Consider the following 13,960-nt stretch of genomic DNA (forward strand, 5'->3'; position numbering starts at 1 on the left):
CTGAAAATGTGAATTTTAAGCCTAATTTCTAGGAAAAAAAAACGAGAATCTGTCCAGAATCCACTCATCTGATGACCGTCTGAATTCAAATTGTCCGATTGCCGCCGTCGGAGGAGTACGGTGTGCATTTGTCTGCATGCATCAGATACTACGCGCAATTGCGGACATTGGGAAATTTCATTTTTTGTCGACACGGGGAATCCTATTTTTGGCCGATTTTGAAGATTTTTTATGGTTTTTTGGGGTTTTTAAGGTTAAAATGTTAAGAAAAACGAGTTTTAGGTAGCTAGAATCGTTAAAAAATCAATTTTTAGCCTGGAAGTGTTGATTTTTTGTATTTTAGTTACTCAAAAGTTGGTGAAATTCATTTTGACCTTTTCTGTGAGGTTTTGATCGTTTTCTGATGATTTTTGAGTTGAAAATTCAAGAAAAACGAGTTTTTTAAGGCTGGAAACCTAGAAAAACCGATTTTTCACCCTGAAAATGTTTATTTTCGATTTTTAGTAACACAAAAGTTGGTAAAGTCCATTTTGACGTTTTTCGAGGGTTTTTGGGGTCATTAGAGTTAAAATATTGAAAAAATCTGGTTTTGAACTGTTAAAACCATAGAAAAAATCTATTTTTATTCAGAAAATGTTGATTTTTTGGTTTTTGACTAGGGAAAGGTGTTTAAAGTTGGTTATGGCGTTTTCTGTGAGTTTTTGATAATTTTCTGATGAGTTTTGACTTGAAAAGTTTCAGAAAAACGACTTGAAAAGTTGAAAAATACACTTTTAGCCAGAAAAAGCTTATTTTTTGATTTTCAACTAGCGAAAGGTATTTTAAATTGGTTTTGACGTTTTCTGTGAGTTTCTGATTAATTTCTGATGTTTTATATTTAAAAATTCATGAAAAACGAGCTTTGAGCAGCTGGAAACCTTGAAAGATCAATTTTTAGCCAAAAAAAAGTGGATTTTTTGGCTTTTGACCAGGAAAACGATTAAAAACTTCATTTTGGTATTTTTCGAGTGTTTTGAAGGTTTGTTGGGTTGTCTCATTGATCCATTCGAAGAAATTGCTTTTTCCAGGTTTTATGCGATTTTTCCCGTTTTTAAATGATATTTCGCAATACCTTCATTTCAGATTTCATAATATTCAGTTGTAGAATCTAATCGCCTTGAATTCGCTTGAGAAAATCATGAAATTCATATTTTTGCATAAAATTGACTCTTTAGGCTGAAAATCACAAAATACAGCTCAAATTCGTGAATTTTGAGAGCTGAAGTTCAAGTTTTTGGTGTAAAATTCCCATATTTCAGTATTTTCACAGCGAAAACCTGATTTTGATAAGAAAAAGTCACAAATTACTGCAAAATCATAAATTTTTCACCGCAATTCAATTTTCCGAGTTGAAATTCGAATTTTCTGCTGAAAAACGTGATTTTTAACCGGTTTTTGAGTCCTAACTCGGAAATCCGGAGATTTTCTTGCATTTTGAAGTGAAAAAATCAAATTTTTGATGTGATGAGCTAAAAACCGACTTTTTGGCTGGAATGCAATATTTTTCAGCTAAAAATTGCGATTTTCCATAATTTTCTTTATAAAAATCCAAATTTTACGCCAAAATTCTCTATTTTTTCTCATTTTTTTGCGGTTTTCGGAAATTCGGATATTTCCTTGCATTTTGAAGTGAAAATATCAAAATTATGATGTTTTCTGACGAAAATTCTCTATTTTTCAGTAACAATTCGCGATTTTTGATGAATTTTTATCCGTTTCTTCAAAAATTCCGAGTCTCTAAGCAATTCTACTCAAAAGTCTGAAAATTTCTATTTTTCAATAAAAATTTCCAAAAAAAAAACCGTTTTATCGAAAATTTCGAGTTCTCCTTCATAAAAATTCAAAGTTTCCGCCAAAAATCTCTATTTTTCCTCATTTTTTCCCATTTTTGATCGAATTTTCTCTATTTTTTCCATCTTTTCCCCTCAAATCGATATTTCCAGGGTTCTCAAAATGTCAATGTCAGTGACAATCACGGCTCCAAGTGTGAAACACATTCTTCTCGACTCTCTTGTCGTCATGAAAATTGTCAAACACGTCGATAGTGAACTCCACGCGGGAATTAGTGAGGTTTCTGGAGATGCGTGTGCTGGAGTACTCACTGGACTCGTATTCCTTGATGATTCTCGTCTTGAAATCACCAATTGCTTCCCAACTGTCAGAAATGAGCCGGTTATCGATGATGATGCTAATGTACGTGGAGAATTCATCGAATTTTCAGTGTTTTTCAGGAAAAATAACCAAAAATCGGAGAAATTCAGCGTTTTTCGATGAAAAATGACCAAAAAAATGATTGAAAATGTGGAATTTCTAGTGTTTCTCAAGAAAAAAGACCACAAATCGGGGCATTTAATTTTTGGGGTACAACAATTTTAGGGTACAACAGGGTACAACTGATTTTAGGGTACAACTTTCACAATTTTAGGGTACAAAACTGAAAGGGTACAAAAATTTTAGAGCACAACTATTTTGGGGTACAAACTTCTGATAATTTTAGGGTACAACTGAATACAATTTTAGGGTACAACCAATATAATTTTAGGGTACAACTAATTTTTGTTGCTAGTTATCAAAATTTGGAAATTTCCTTCAAAGACTCCACTTCGCGTTTTAGTGCTTCCGGCGGTTCTTTCGTATGGAATCAGTATTTGAAAACCTTTCGTTCGTAGATAGATAATATTTGTCAAAAACTCCCATACATCTACACGAGAAATAAAAATCTGCCCATAATCCAAGAGTACATTGAAACAGGGAACATCTATGAAAAAATTGATCATACGGTACAGTAATTCGAAGAGCTATGATCATGGGCTACATCCATGGGGTTATCATTGGGTACATCGACTCAGAATTTTCATAACATTTTAGAAGTCTCAGAGTTTTCATTAATATTTGAGAAAAGTTTTACAGAGTTCAAGGAGCATGTAACTGCTTTTTCAGAGGGATGAAATAATACGGTTTTTAAAGATGATGTTAGAGTCAATTATAGAAACTCCAATATGAGTATCTAGCAAATGGTTGTTTGAATAGTTTTTATGTTATATCATCCTTCCCAAAACATCAATAATATACTTCTTGAACTCCGTCTGTAAATCTTTTCTCAAAAATTTATGAAAACTCTGTGACTTCTAAAATTTCATGAAAATTCTGACTTGATGTACGCTATGATAACTCTTTGGCTGTACCCCATGATCAAAGCTCCTTCATCTAACTTATAATTCACTGTAGTCTCTGATTCTATATACCATAGGATCAAAATTTTCAGGAAATCTCAAAATTTTGATAACTAGCAACAAAAATTAGTTGTACCCTAAAATTATATTGGTTGTACCCTAAAATTGTATTCAGTTGTACCCTAAAATTATCAGAAGTTTGTACCCCAAAATAGTTGTGCCCTAAAATTGTTGTACCCTTTCAGTTTTGTACCCTAAAATTATGAAAGTTGTACCCTAAAATGACGAAAGTTGTACCCTAAAATCAGTTGTACCCTGTTGTACCCTAAAATTGTTGTACCCCAAAAATTAAATGCCAAAAATGGGAGAATTTTCAGCGTTTTTTCAAGGAAAAATTATTTAAAAATCTGGAATTTTCAGTGTTTTTTGCTGAAAAATGACCGAAAATTGGAGAATTTCAGCGTTTTTCGATGAAAATTATTTAAAAAATCTGCAATTTTCAGTGTTTTTTGCTGAAAAATGATTTAAAATCTGAAATTTTCAGTGTTTCTCACAGAAATATGACCGAAAATTGGAGAATTTCAGCGTTTTTTGCTGAAAATCAATTAAAAGTCGGAGAATTTCAACGTTTTAAATTCGGCTGAAAATTGACTCAAAACACAGCTCCATGACCAATTTCAACTCAAAATTGTCAATTTTAAGAGCTGAAATGCAGGGTTTTGTTCTAAAATTCTCATCTTTCAGTATTTCCATAGCGAAAACTGTTTTTGGATATGAAAAGTCACAAATTACAGCATTCTGAGCTCTAAATCTCGTAATTTGCCACCGAAATTCAATTTCCCGAGGTGAAATTCGACTCGAAAACATGATTTTCTGCCAAAAAGTCGAATTTTAGCTCGGAAAATCGAATTGCGGTGGCAAATTTACAGATTTCTCTCGTGAAAATTGGTTCTAATTCTGTAATTTGGTGATTTTTCATATACAAATTTAGTTTTCGCTATGGAAATACTGAAATATGAGAATTTTAGAACAAAACCCTGCATTTCAGCTTTTAAAATTGGCGATTTTGAGCTGAAATTGGTCATGGAGCTGTGTTTTGAGCCAATTTTCAGCCGATTTTAAAACGCTGAAATTCTCCGACTTTTAATTGATTTTCATTGAAAAACGCTGAAATTCTCCAATTTTTGGTCATTTTTCTTGAGAAACACTGAAAATTTCAGATTTTTTAAATAATTTTTCATCGAAAAACGCTGAAATTCTCCGATTTTTGGTCTTTTTTCTTGAGAAACACTGGAAATTCCACATTTTCAATCATTTTTTTGGTCATTTTTCATCGAAAAACGCTGAATTTCTCCAATTTTAGATCATTTTTCCTTGAAAAAACACTAAAGTTCTCCGATTGAGCATCCGATTTACAACCTAAAGAGCCAATAAATGACATTTTACCTCTGAAAAACTGAAAATCAGTGATTTCTCCTCTAAAACCTTCAATTTTTCCAGGCGGCCGCTCAGTACGAAGAGCAAAAGCAACAAGAGATGCTCGATATGCTCCGCAAGTTCCGCACGATGAATATCGACTACGAAATCGTCGGATTCTATCAGTCTCATCAGTTTGGAGCCGGTTTCTCGCATGTAAGTGGGCGTTTTAGGCTGGAAAATTGGATTTTTCACGAATTTTTAACTCAAAAATTGAATTTTTCTAGTTTGTTTTTTTCACCCAAAAAATACATTTTTTCGAGCTTTTTTGCTCAAAAATTTCCGATTTTTCACTAAAACCAAGGCTGTCGCACGGCCGGCCGCGAGAAGAAAAAAATGAAAAAGCCGCGGCCGGCCGCGGCTTTTTTTTTTCAAAGTTGCAAAACTTTGTCGTTTTCGAAAAAAGTTTTGCTGGTTTTTTGTTTTCTGGTACAAATCTGACAACCAGGGTTCGACCCCCCCCCCCCCTCGTGGCAAAAGTTGTTTGTTTTTTGTTTTTGACATTTTGGTACCAATCTGACAACCGGGGTTCGATCCCCACTGGTGTCAAAACTTTTTTGTTTTTTGTTTCTGACATTTTGGTACCAATCTGACAATCATGGTTCAACCCCACTGGTGTCAAAGCTGTTTTTCATTTCATTTTTGGTTTTTGGTAAAAATCTGAAGACCAAAGTTGCCTTTTCGGAGAAGGACTGTTCTGAAAAAAAAAACACTTGTAATCTAACTAAAAATGTTTTTTTGTTTTGAAATGGTTTCAGAATGGTACCAAAAAGCAAGAAATGAAATGAAAAAAGGTTTGACACCGGAGGAGTCGAACCCTGGTGATCAGATTGTTACCAAAAAGTCAAAAACAAAAAACAAAAAAGTTTTGGCACGAGTGGGGATCGAACCCCGGTTGTCAGATTGGTACCAAAAAGTCAAAAGCATATCAAGTCATGTTTTCAGTTGATATGCTAGAAAGCCGCGGCCGGCCGAGGCCGAGGCCGCGGCTTTTTTGAGATTTTTAAGAAAAAGCCGCGGCCCTTCACGGCCGGCCGCGATTTTCAACAGCCTTGACTAAAACTGAAATTTTCAGTAGTTTTTTGAATTATTCAGCTGTAAAAATCCGAATTTGGCGATTTTCAGCGAATTTATCATTCAGTGCTGAAAATTATCGAAAATCAAAAAATTTCACTGAAAAATTGATTTTTTCGAGATTTTTGCTCAATTTTTCCCTTTAAAACTCAATTTCTAGGACCTCGTCGAGTCAATGTTCGACTACCAAGCTATGGGACCGGAGAATGTCGTTTTGATCTACGGTAAATCGATTTCTGAAAATTTCGGACTGATAATCTGAAAATCCAAATTTCAGACCCAATCAAGACTCGTCAGGGACAACTTTCTCTCCGCGCTTGGCGTCTCTCCACCGCCGCTCTTGATCTCGCCTCCAAAAATGATTGGAGACCAGAGCTGTGAGTTTGGAGGCGGAGAAATGGCGTTTCAAATGTGAAAATGCTGAAAATGTCGGCTGAAATTGGCTGAAAATGCTGAAAATTTGAGTGAAATCGGCTGTAAACGGTTGAAAATTTCGGTTGAAATCGGCTGAAAATGCTGAAAATTTGAGTGAAATCGGCTGTAAACGACTGAAAGGATAGCTAAAATCGGCTGAAAGTGCTGAAATTTCTGCTGAAATCAGCTGAAAATATCCAATAAAACTAACCGAGAAGCTATTTCAGTGCTGAAAATGACGCCGCGAAGATCAATTTAAATCACTTTCGGCTATAAAAATGCAATTTGTTTGAAAGATCGCTGGTCTAGAAACCCAAAACTCGGCCAGCACTAACTACGAGCATTTCCTGGCTGAAAATTTGCGATTTCTGAGCATTTTTTGAAACATATTCCCAAATTTCCGAAATTCCCTTTAAAGGTGGACAAAACTATTCTCAAATTTCGGATTTTTTAATAAATCGATTCAAGTAGCCAAAGAATGTCTGAAAATCCGTTTGAAGGGAGTTATGAAGCCTGAAAGTGCCAAAAATCGTTCATTGTCGTTCACTTTTTCAGTTCCCTGTCAAAGATCGTTTTCGACGTAGGAAATTGCGATTTGAAGCACCAAAACATGTCAAAAATGACAGATTCTGAGCTAAATTGCTGTTTTTCCATTCAGGATGACTATTCGGGATGGAAAAAACAGTAATTTAGCTCAAAATCATTCATTTTTGACACATTTTTGGGCTTCAAATTGCAATTTTCTACGTCAAAAACGATTTTTGACAGAGAACTGAAAAATTGCACGACAGGGAACGATTTTTGGCACTTTGAGGCCTCATAAATCGCTTTAAACGGATTTTCTCTTCTCCCCGGCTTCCTGGATCAATTTATTTCAAAAATCCTAAGTTTTTGAATAGTGGGAACATGTTTCAAAAAGTGTTGGAAATTCATAAGATTATGCTCAGAAATCGCAAATTTTCAGCCAGAAAATGCTCGTAGTTAGTGCTGGCCGAGTTTTGGGTTTCTAGGCCAGCGGTCTTTCAAACAAATGTCATTTTTATAGCCGAAAGTGATTAAATTTGTTCTTCGCGGCGCCATTTTCAGCACTGAAATGGCTCATTAGACATTCTCAGCCGATTTCAGCTAAATTAACTCATTTTTTCTAAATTTTCAGCGTCAAAGCAGCCGGTTTGACCTACCAAAACATGTTCGAGGAGCTTCCAATTATCATCAAATCCTCGTATCTTAACAACGTCCTGATGTCTGAATTGGCTCTGTCGAAATCGTATTCATCTGAGAAATACTCGACGAGACACTTTGATTTGGGATCAAAGAAGTCCTTGGAGAAGTCCGTCCGCGCCATGATGGCCAACGTCGATGAGTTGAATAAATCGATTCAATCGCTGACGAAATACACCATCGACAAGCAGAGACACGACAATATGGTGTTCAGTATGACACAGAAGAGAGTAAGTTTCGAGGAATACGGAGTTTTGATCGAAAAGTTGTGGTTTTTTAGGATCCGATTACTGTAGTTTTGATTCTAAGTTCCTAATTTTAGGATCCGACTACAGTAGTTTTGATCCTAGGATCACAATTTTTGTATCCGATTACTGTAGTTTTGATCCTAAGTTCCTAATTTTAGGATCCGACTACAGTAGTTTTGATCCTAGGATCTGAATTTTAGGATCCGACTACAGTAGTTTTGGTCATAGGATCTGAATTTTAGGATCCGATTACTGTAGTTTTGATCCTAGGATCTAAATTTTAGGATCCGACTACAGTAGTTTTGATCCTAGGATCTGAATTTTAGGATCCGGCTACTGTAGTTTTGATCCTCGGATCTAAATTTTAGGATCCGATTACTGTAGTTTTGATCCTAGGATCACAATTTTTGTATCCGATTACTGTAGTTTTGATCCTAAGTTCCTAATTTTAGGATCCGACTACAGTAGTTTTGATCCTAGGATCTGAATTTTAGGATCCGACTACAGTAGTTTTGGTCATAGGATCTGAATTTTAGGATCCGATTACTGTAGTTTTGATCCTAGGATCACAATTTTTGTATCCGATTACTGTAGTTTTGATCCTCGGATCTAAATTTTAGGATCCGATTACTGTAGTTTTGATCCTAGGATTACAATTTTTGTATCCGATTACTGTAGTTTTGATCCTAAGTTCCTAATTTTAGGATCCGACTACAGTAGTTTTGATCCTAGGATCTGAATTTTAGGATCCGACTACAGTAGTTTTGGTCATAGGATCTGAATTTTAGGATCCGATTACTGTAGTTTTGATCCTAGGATCTAAATTTTAGGATCCGACTACAGTAGTTTTGATCCTAGGATCTGAATTTTAGGATCCGGCTACTGTAGTTTTGATCCTCGGATCTATATTTTAGGATCCGATTACTGTAGTTTTGATCCTAGGATCACAATTTTTGTATCCGATTACTGTAGTTTTGATCCTAAGTTCCTAATTTTAGGATCCGACTACAGTAGTTTTGATCCTAGGATCTGAATTTTAGGATCCGACTACAGTAGTTTTGGTCATAGGATCTGAATTTTAGGATCCGATTACTGTAGTTTTGATCCTAGGATCTAAATTTTAGGATCCGACTACAGTAGTTTTGATCCTAGGATCTGAATTTTAGGATCCGGCTACTGTAGTTTTGATCCTCGGATCTAAATTTTAGGATCCGATTACTGTAGTTTTGATCCTAGGATCACAATTTTTGTATCCGATTACTGTAGTTTTGATCCTAAGTTCCTAATTTTAGGATCCGACTACAGTAGTTTTGATCCTAGGATCTGAATTTTGGATCCGATTACTGTAGTTTTGATCCTAGGATCTAAATTTTAGGATCCGACTACAGTAGTTTTGATCCTAGGATCTGAATTTTAGGATCCGGCTACTGTAGTTTTGATCCTCGGATCTAAATTTTAGGATCCGATTACTGTAGTTTTGATCCTAGGATCACAATTTTTGTATCCGATTACTGTAGTTTTGATCCTAAGTTCCTAATTTTAGGATCCGACTACAGTAGTTTTGATCCTAGCATCTGAATTTTAGGATCCGACTACAGTAGTTTTGGTCATAGGATCTGAATTTTAGGATCCGATTACTGTAGTTTTGATCCTAGGATCTAAATTTTAGGATCCGGCTACTGTAGTTTTGATCCTCGGATCTAAATTTTAGGATCCGATTACTGTAGTTTTGATCCTAGGATTACAATTTTTGTATCCGATTACTGTAGTTTTGATCCTAAGTTCCTAATTTTAGGATCCGACTACAGTAGTTTTGATCCTAGGATCTGAATTTTAGGATCCGATTACTGTAGTTTTGATCCTAGGATCTAAATTTTAGGATCCGACTACAGTAGTTTTGATCCTAGGATCTGAATTTTAGGATCCGGCTACTGTAGTTTTGATCCTCGGATCTAAATTTTAGGATCCGATTACTGTAGTTTTGATCCTAGGATCACAATTTTTGTATCCGATTACTGTAGTTTTGATCCTAAGTTCCTAATTTTAGGATCCGACTACAGTAGTTTTGATCCTAGGATCTGAATTTTAGGATCCGGCTACGGTAGTTTTGAAACTCAGGGATCCTAATTCTAGGATCCGTATATTGGTTTTCCTCTGGAAAATGCTAAAATCGGGCTTCTCGACATTTTTAATCTGCAAAACTGTAGTTTTCCTTGGTTTTTTTTTAAAACTTTTCTAGCTGAAAATCTGGGTTTTTGAGGCTTTTGATATATAAATTGAGTTTTCAAACTGAAAGCTCGAAAAATGCGGATTTTTATCGATAAATTCCGTTTTTGATCAAAACTACCGTAGTCCGATCCTAAAATTTGGATCCAGGCATCAAAACTACAGTAGTCAGATCATAAAACTTTGATCCTAGGATCAAAACTACAGTAGTCGGATCCTGAAATTTGTGGTCCTAGGATCAAAACTACCGTAGTCGGATCCTAAAATTGAGATCCTAGGATCAAAACTACCATAGCCGGATCCTGAAATTTGTGATCCTAGGATCAAAAAGAAGCAGTATTTTGATCCTACAGTACTCCCTTTCTATATTTTCTACCTCAACTCATTTTTCAGCAACAAGAGAACGAGGCTCGTGCAGCACGCGGTGATCCACCACTCCCAATGGACGATATCAAGAGACAAAAGGCTCCACAACTGCAGACTCGAAACGGTCTTCTCGACGAACTTCTCGCCAGTTTCGACACGAATGCTCTCGCCGACTTCTCGAAGACCGTCACCAGTGAGAACATCACGAAATTGTTCATTGCTGAAGCGGTCGCCGAGGAGAAAGTCCAAGGATCTAAGGACAGAACGTTGAGCTCTGTCTCCTCTACTCGTTAATTTCTTTTTCCCTGATTTATCGACCTTTTTCTCGTATTTTTTGGTGTTTTTCTCTAACTTTTACTCCATTTTTTCTGTTTTTTTCTACCCGGAAATTGATTTTTCGATTAATTTGTGACCAGAAATTCAAATTTTAAGGGTTAGAATTTGCGCTCTAATCGTGAAGCTGTGTAGTCCTCGTGGAGAAGTTTCAGCTGATAATTTGCAGTTTTAGTGAAATTTTCAGTAAAAACTCGTTTTTGAGCAAAAAAATTAATTTTTTTGAGACTTTTCGATGAAAATCGTGAGCTCGTGATTTTCAGAAGAAAAATTCAAGAAATTTCAACTTTTCACTCCAAAAATCGCATTTTTCCTTCGTATTTTCAGTTAAAAAACTCACTTTTTGAGATTTTTTAGCTTAAAAATTAAGAAAAATAGCAAAATTTCCCCATTTTTGAGCAAAAAAAATACATTTCAAAGTTTTTCGATGATTTTCAAACCAAAAATTCAAGAAATTCCAACGTTTTACTCTAAAAATCGCATTTTTCACCCTGAAAAGTGGTTTTTCATGTGAAAAATCGGGAATTTCCTGTTGTCCACGAGGACTACACCACTTTCTATTATCATTAGAGCGTACTTTTCCTCTTCTGAAATTCCCCGCCCCCTTTTCCTATGGTATATTCTCTCTATAATTCTGGATTCTTATCAATTTTTGTTGTTAATTAATATATTCTTCCCTAATTGAAGTTAATAATCAAATTACATGAAAGAAAACAACAAAATTTGAAAAAAAAGAAAAATTCTATCGTGTAGTCCTCGTGGACAAGTAGAGTAGGGATTTTTGAAATTTTTTTCACATTTTTGCACTTTTGATTCTTATTTAGTATTTCAGCGTTTTTCGAGAAAATCGCGTTTCCAGAATGTTCCAAAAGTGAAAAAAGTGGGCGGAGCCAAAAAATTAGCATATTTTTGAAGAAATCGACATTTTCTAAGCGACCAAAAATATATATTTTATTGTTTTGTTATTTTCTCTCTATGCATATATAATTCGATTACGGTATCCCCTCCCCGCCTATAAAAATCGGCCCGCCCGTCCCCTCATGTAGATCAAAAATGCGAATTCTCTGCTGTATTTTTGTGTCGTGTCTTTTGACACTTCTCCTCGTCCCCTTTCTCGTTTATTTGGCCTCTAAACACCCTCCGGTGCATCCGAATCAGACGGCGAGACAGGTAAACAGATAGCCAAGGATTTGGAGATCAAAATGTAAAAAATTTCAGCCGAATCGGACTGAAATGGGCGGAGTTAGAGGCTTGCCTGTTGGTGATGCTGAAAATAAGGTATATTCACTGGGGGTACTGTAACTTTCAGAGTTTTGAAGATATCGGGCTGAAACTTTGTGGGAGCAATCTCCAAGACCTAATAAGACTACAGAAAAAATTTCAGCAAAATCCGATCAAAGTGGGCGGAGCTACAGACGCTGAAAAACGGTTCCCGTTGGGAGATGAGGAAAATGGGGTATGCTCACTTTGGGGTACTGTAACTACTGTAGTTTTAGAGATTTTGGGCTGAAATTTTGTAGGAATAGTCTCCAAGTCTTGATAAGTATGCTATAAAAATTTGGGATAGTTTGATTCATTTTAGACGGACTTATAGACACACAGACAGAGGTTACTGTAGCCACCAACCTGAATTTGAGTAGTCAAACTTGAGAGCCTTCTAACTTTCTGAGTTTTGAGTTTTTTGTGTTCAAATTACAGAAATATAGTTTCTGAGAGTGGATAAGTATACTGTAAAAATTTCAGCCAAATCGGACTGAAATGGGCGGAGCTACAGACGCTGAAAAACGCTTCCCACTTGGGGATGAGGAAAATGAGGTATGTTTACTGGAGGGTACTGTAACTACTGTAGTTTTAAAGATTCTGGGTTGAAATTTTGTGGGGATAGGCTCCAAGGTTTGATAAGTGTATAAAATGAATTTCAGCAAAATCGGACTGAAATGGGCGGAGCTACAGACGCTGAAAAACGGTTCCCTCTGGGAGGTGAGGAAAACGAGGTATGCTTATTGGGGGCACTGTAACTCTAACAGTTTCAAACATTTTGGCCTGAAATCTTGTGGAGAGAGTCTCCAAGAATTGATGAATCTATGAAATGAATTTCAGCAAAGTCTAACAAAAGTGGGCGGAGCTACAGACGCTGAAAAACGGTACCCTCTGGGAGGTGTGGTAAATGAGGTATGTTTACTCACTTCTCGCCGCCGAGCGAAAAACGCGTCAAAGACACGCCAGCCACTTTTTTGTTGCTATTTTCAGATGAATGTAACTACTTCTACCGTAATCCCAGTGGCTACAGTACCCCCAGTGACCAAGGAAGATGAAGGAATGGAGCTGATTGAAGGTTCAGTGGATTCTGGAGCAGTAGACGTCAAGGATTCTGAAGAGAAACGAAAGAATCAAGATTTTGAAGTGATTGGAGAAAAAAAGAAGATGGAAAACCAGGGAGAAATCATTGAGGAAGAGGAGGAAGAGGTTGTTGTGAAGAAGAAAAAGAATAAAAAATCGGATTAATCCATGTTTCACTTTTAATGAACCGTTGAACATCTCCAAGTGATTCTAAGTGATTTTAAACAATGCAAAAAGAAAACAAAAAGGATTTAACCCCACCGGGGATCGAACCCCCGATACTCCGCGCGCCACCCCGACTCCTACCCACCTGCGCCATGAGCCCTGGGGGCGAGCGTTTTCCTCCAAGTCGTAGATATCAGTGCGCCCTCCCTCTCCTCGCCTCGTCCCGCCGACCACCGATTTGTCTACCCCCTTTCCCTCTCCGTCGACTGACGTCCGAGTGGGCGAGTGGTTGTGGGCGCGGTTGGTGTGCCGAGCGACGCCGGATCGGTTCCGCAGTGCCGGCAGTGATCGAATTATCATGAGCCAATCCTTTTCTGAACACTGTGAGGATTCATATGATAGGTCTGAGCCAATGTTTTGCGATTTTTTAAGATAACTTTTTGAGAAGATTTTTCAGCCTTTTTTTAGTAAAACCATCTGGAATGTCAGCTATTATAATCGTTGTTTTATGGCTGATTTGCATTAAATCGTGGAAATGTTAAAAACAGGATTTTTGGCATCCTTCACATAGGTGATAGCATTCGAAATAAAAAAATTTAAGCATACAAGGTTACAGTACCAATTCCTCCCACGTTGGCCATATTTCAGAAGCTTGAAACATTTTGCTTATCTTCAAAGGCGCATATCTCAAAAAAGGGCGGAGCTATCAAAAAGTGGTCAACTACAAAAATGTAGCCCTGTTTTTGATATACAAGATAAAATAAATCAAAAACAGAAAAAATAAAAAGTTCAAAAAATTGACCCCAAGCGGGATCGAACCCTGTTACCCATTCTCATAGTGGTGCACCTTGACCAACAACTACTCGGCCAAACTCTGATTATGCT

General features: G+C 36.6%; 3 protein-coding genes across 3 annotated transcripts; 2 read left to right on the plus strand and 1 right to left on the minus strand.

Moving 5' to 3' along the window:
- Positions 1-1,964: 1,964 nt before the first annotated feature.
- GCK72_003196 (uncharacterized protein) lies at positions 1,965-2,249 on the minus strand (the record flags this gene model as incomplete). Its single annotated transcript, XM_053723876.1, has 1 exon — positions 1,965-2,249. One exon carries the CDS (start codon positions 2,247-2,249, stop codon positions 1,965-1,967), a length of 285 nt encoding a protein of 94 aa, XP_053592521.1.
- On the plus strand, positions 1,993-10,531 carry GCK72_003197 (uncharacterized protein; the record flags this gene model as incomplete). Its single annotated transcript, XM_053723877.1, has 6 exons — positions 1,993-2,232; positions 4,713-4,844; positions 5,923-5,986; positions 6,040-6,139; positions 7,333-7,627; positions 10,265-10,531. The coding sequence occupies 6 exons, from the start codon at positions 1,993-1,995 to the stop codon at positions 10,529-10,531; spliced, it is 1,098 nt and encodes a 365-aa protein (XP_053592522.1).
- A 1,092-nt stretch (positions 10,532-11,623) lies between these two features.
- On the plus strand, positions 11,624-13,075 carry GCK72_003198 (uncharacterized protein; the record flags this gene model as incomplete). The annotated part of the gene is made up of 7 exons (XM_053723878.1): positions 11,624-11,740; positions 11,789-11,848; positions 11,955-12,026; positions 12,314-12,385; positions 12,493-12,564; positions 12,671-12,742; positions 12,821-13,075. The coding sequence occupies 7 exons, from the start codon at positions 11,624-11,626 to the stop codon at positions 13,073-13,075; spliced, it is 720 nt and encodes a 239-aa protein (XP_053592523.1).
- Positions 13,076-13,960: the final 885 nt, after the last annotated feature.

Source organism: Caenorhabditis remanei, chromosome I (genome assembly GCF_010183535.1).
Source record: "Caenorhabditis remanei strain PX506 chromosome I, whole genome shotgun sequence".
Taxonomy (NCBI): domain Eukaryota; kingdom Metazoa; phylum Nematoda; class Chromadorea; order Rhabditida; family Rhabditidae; genus Caenorhabditis; species Caenorhabditis remanei.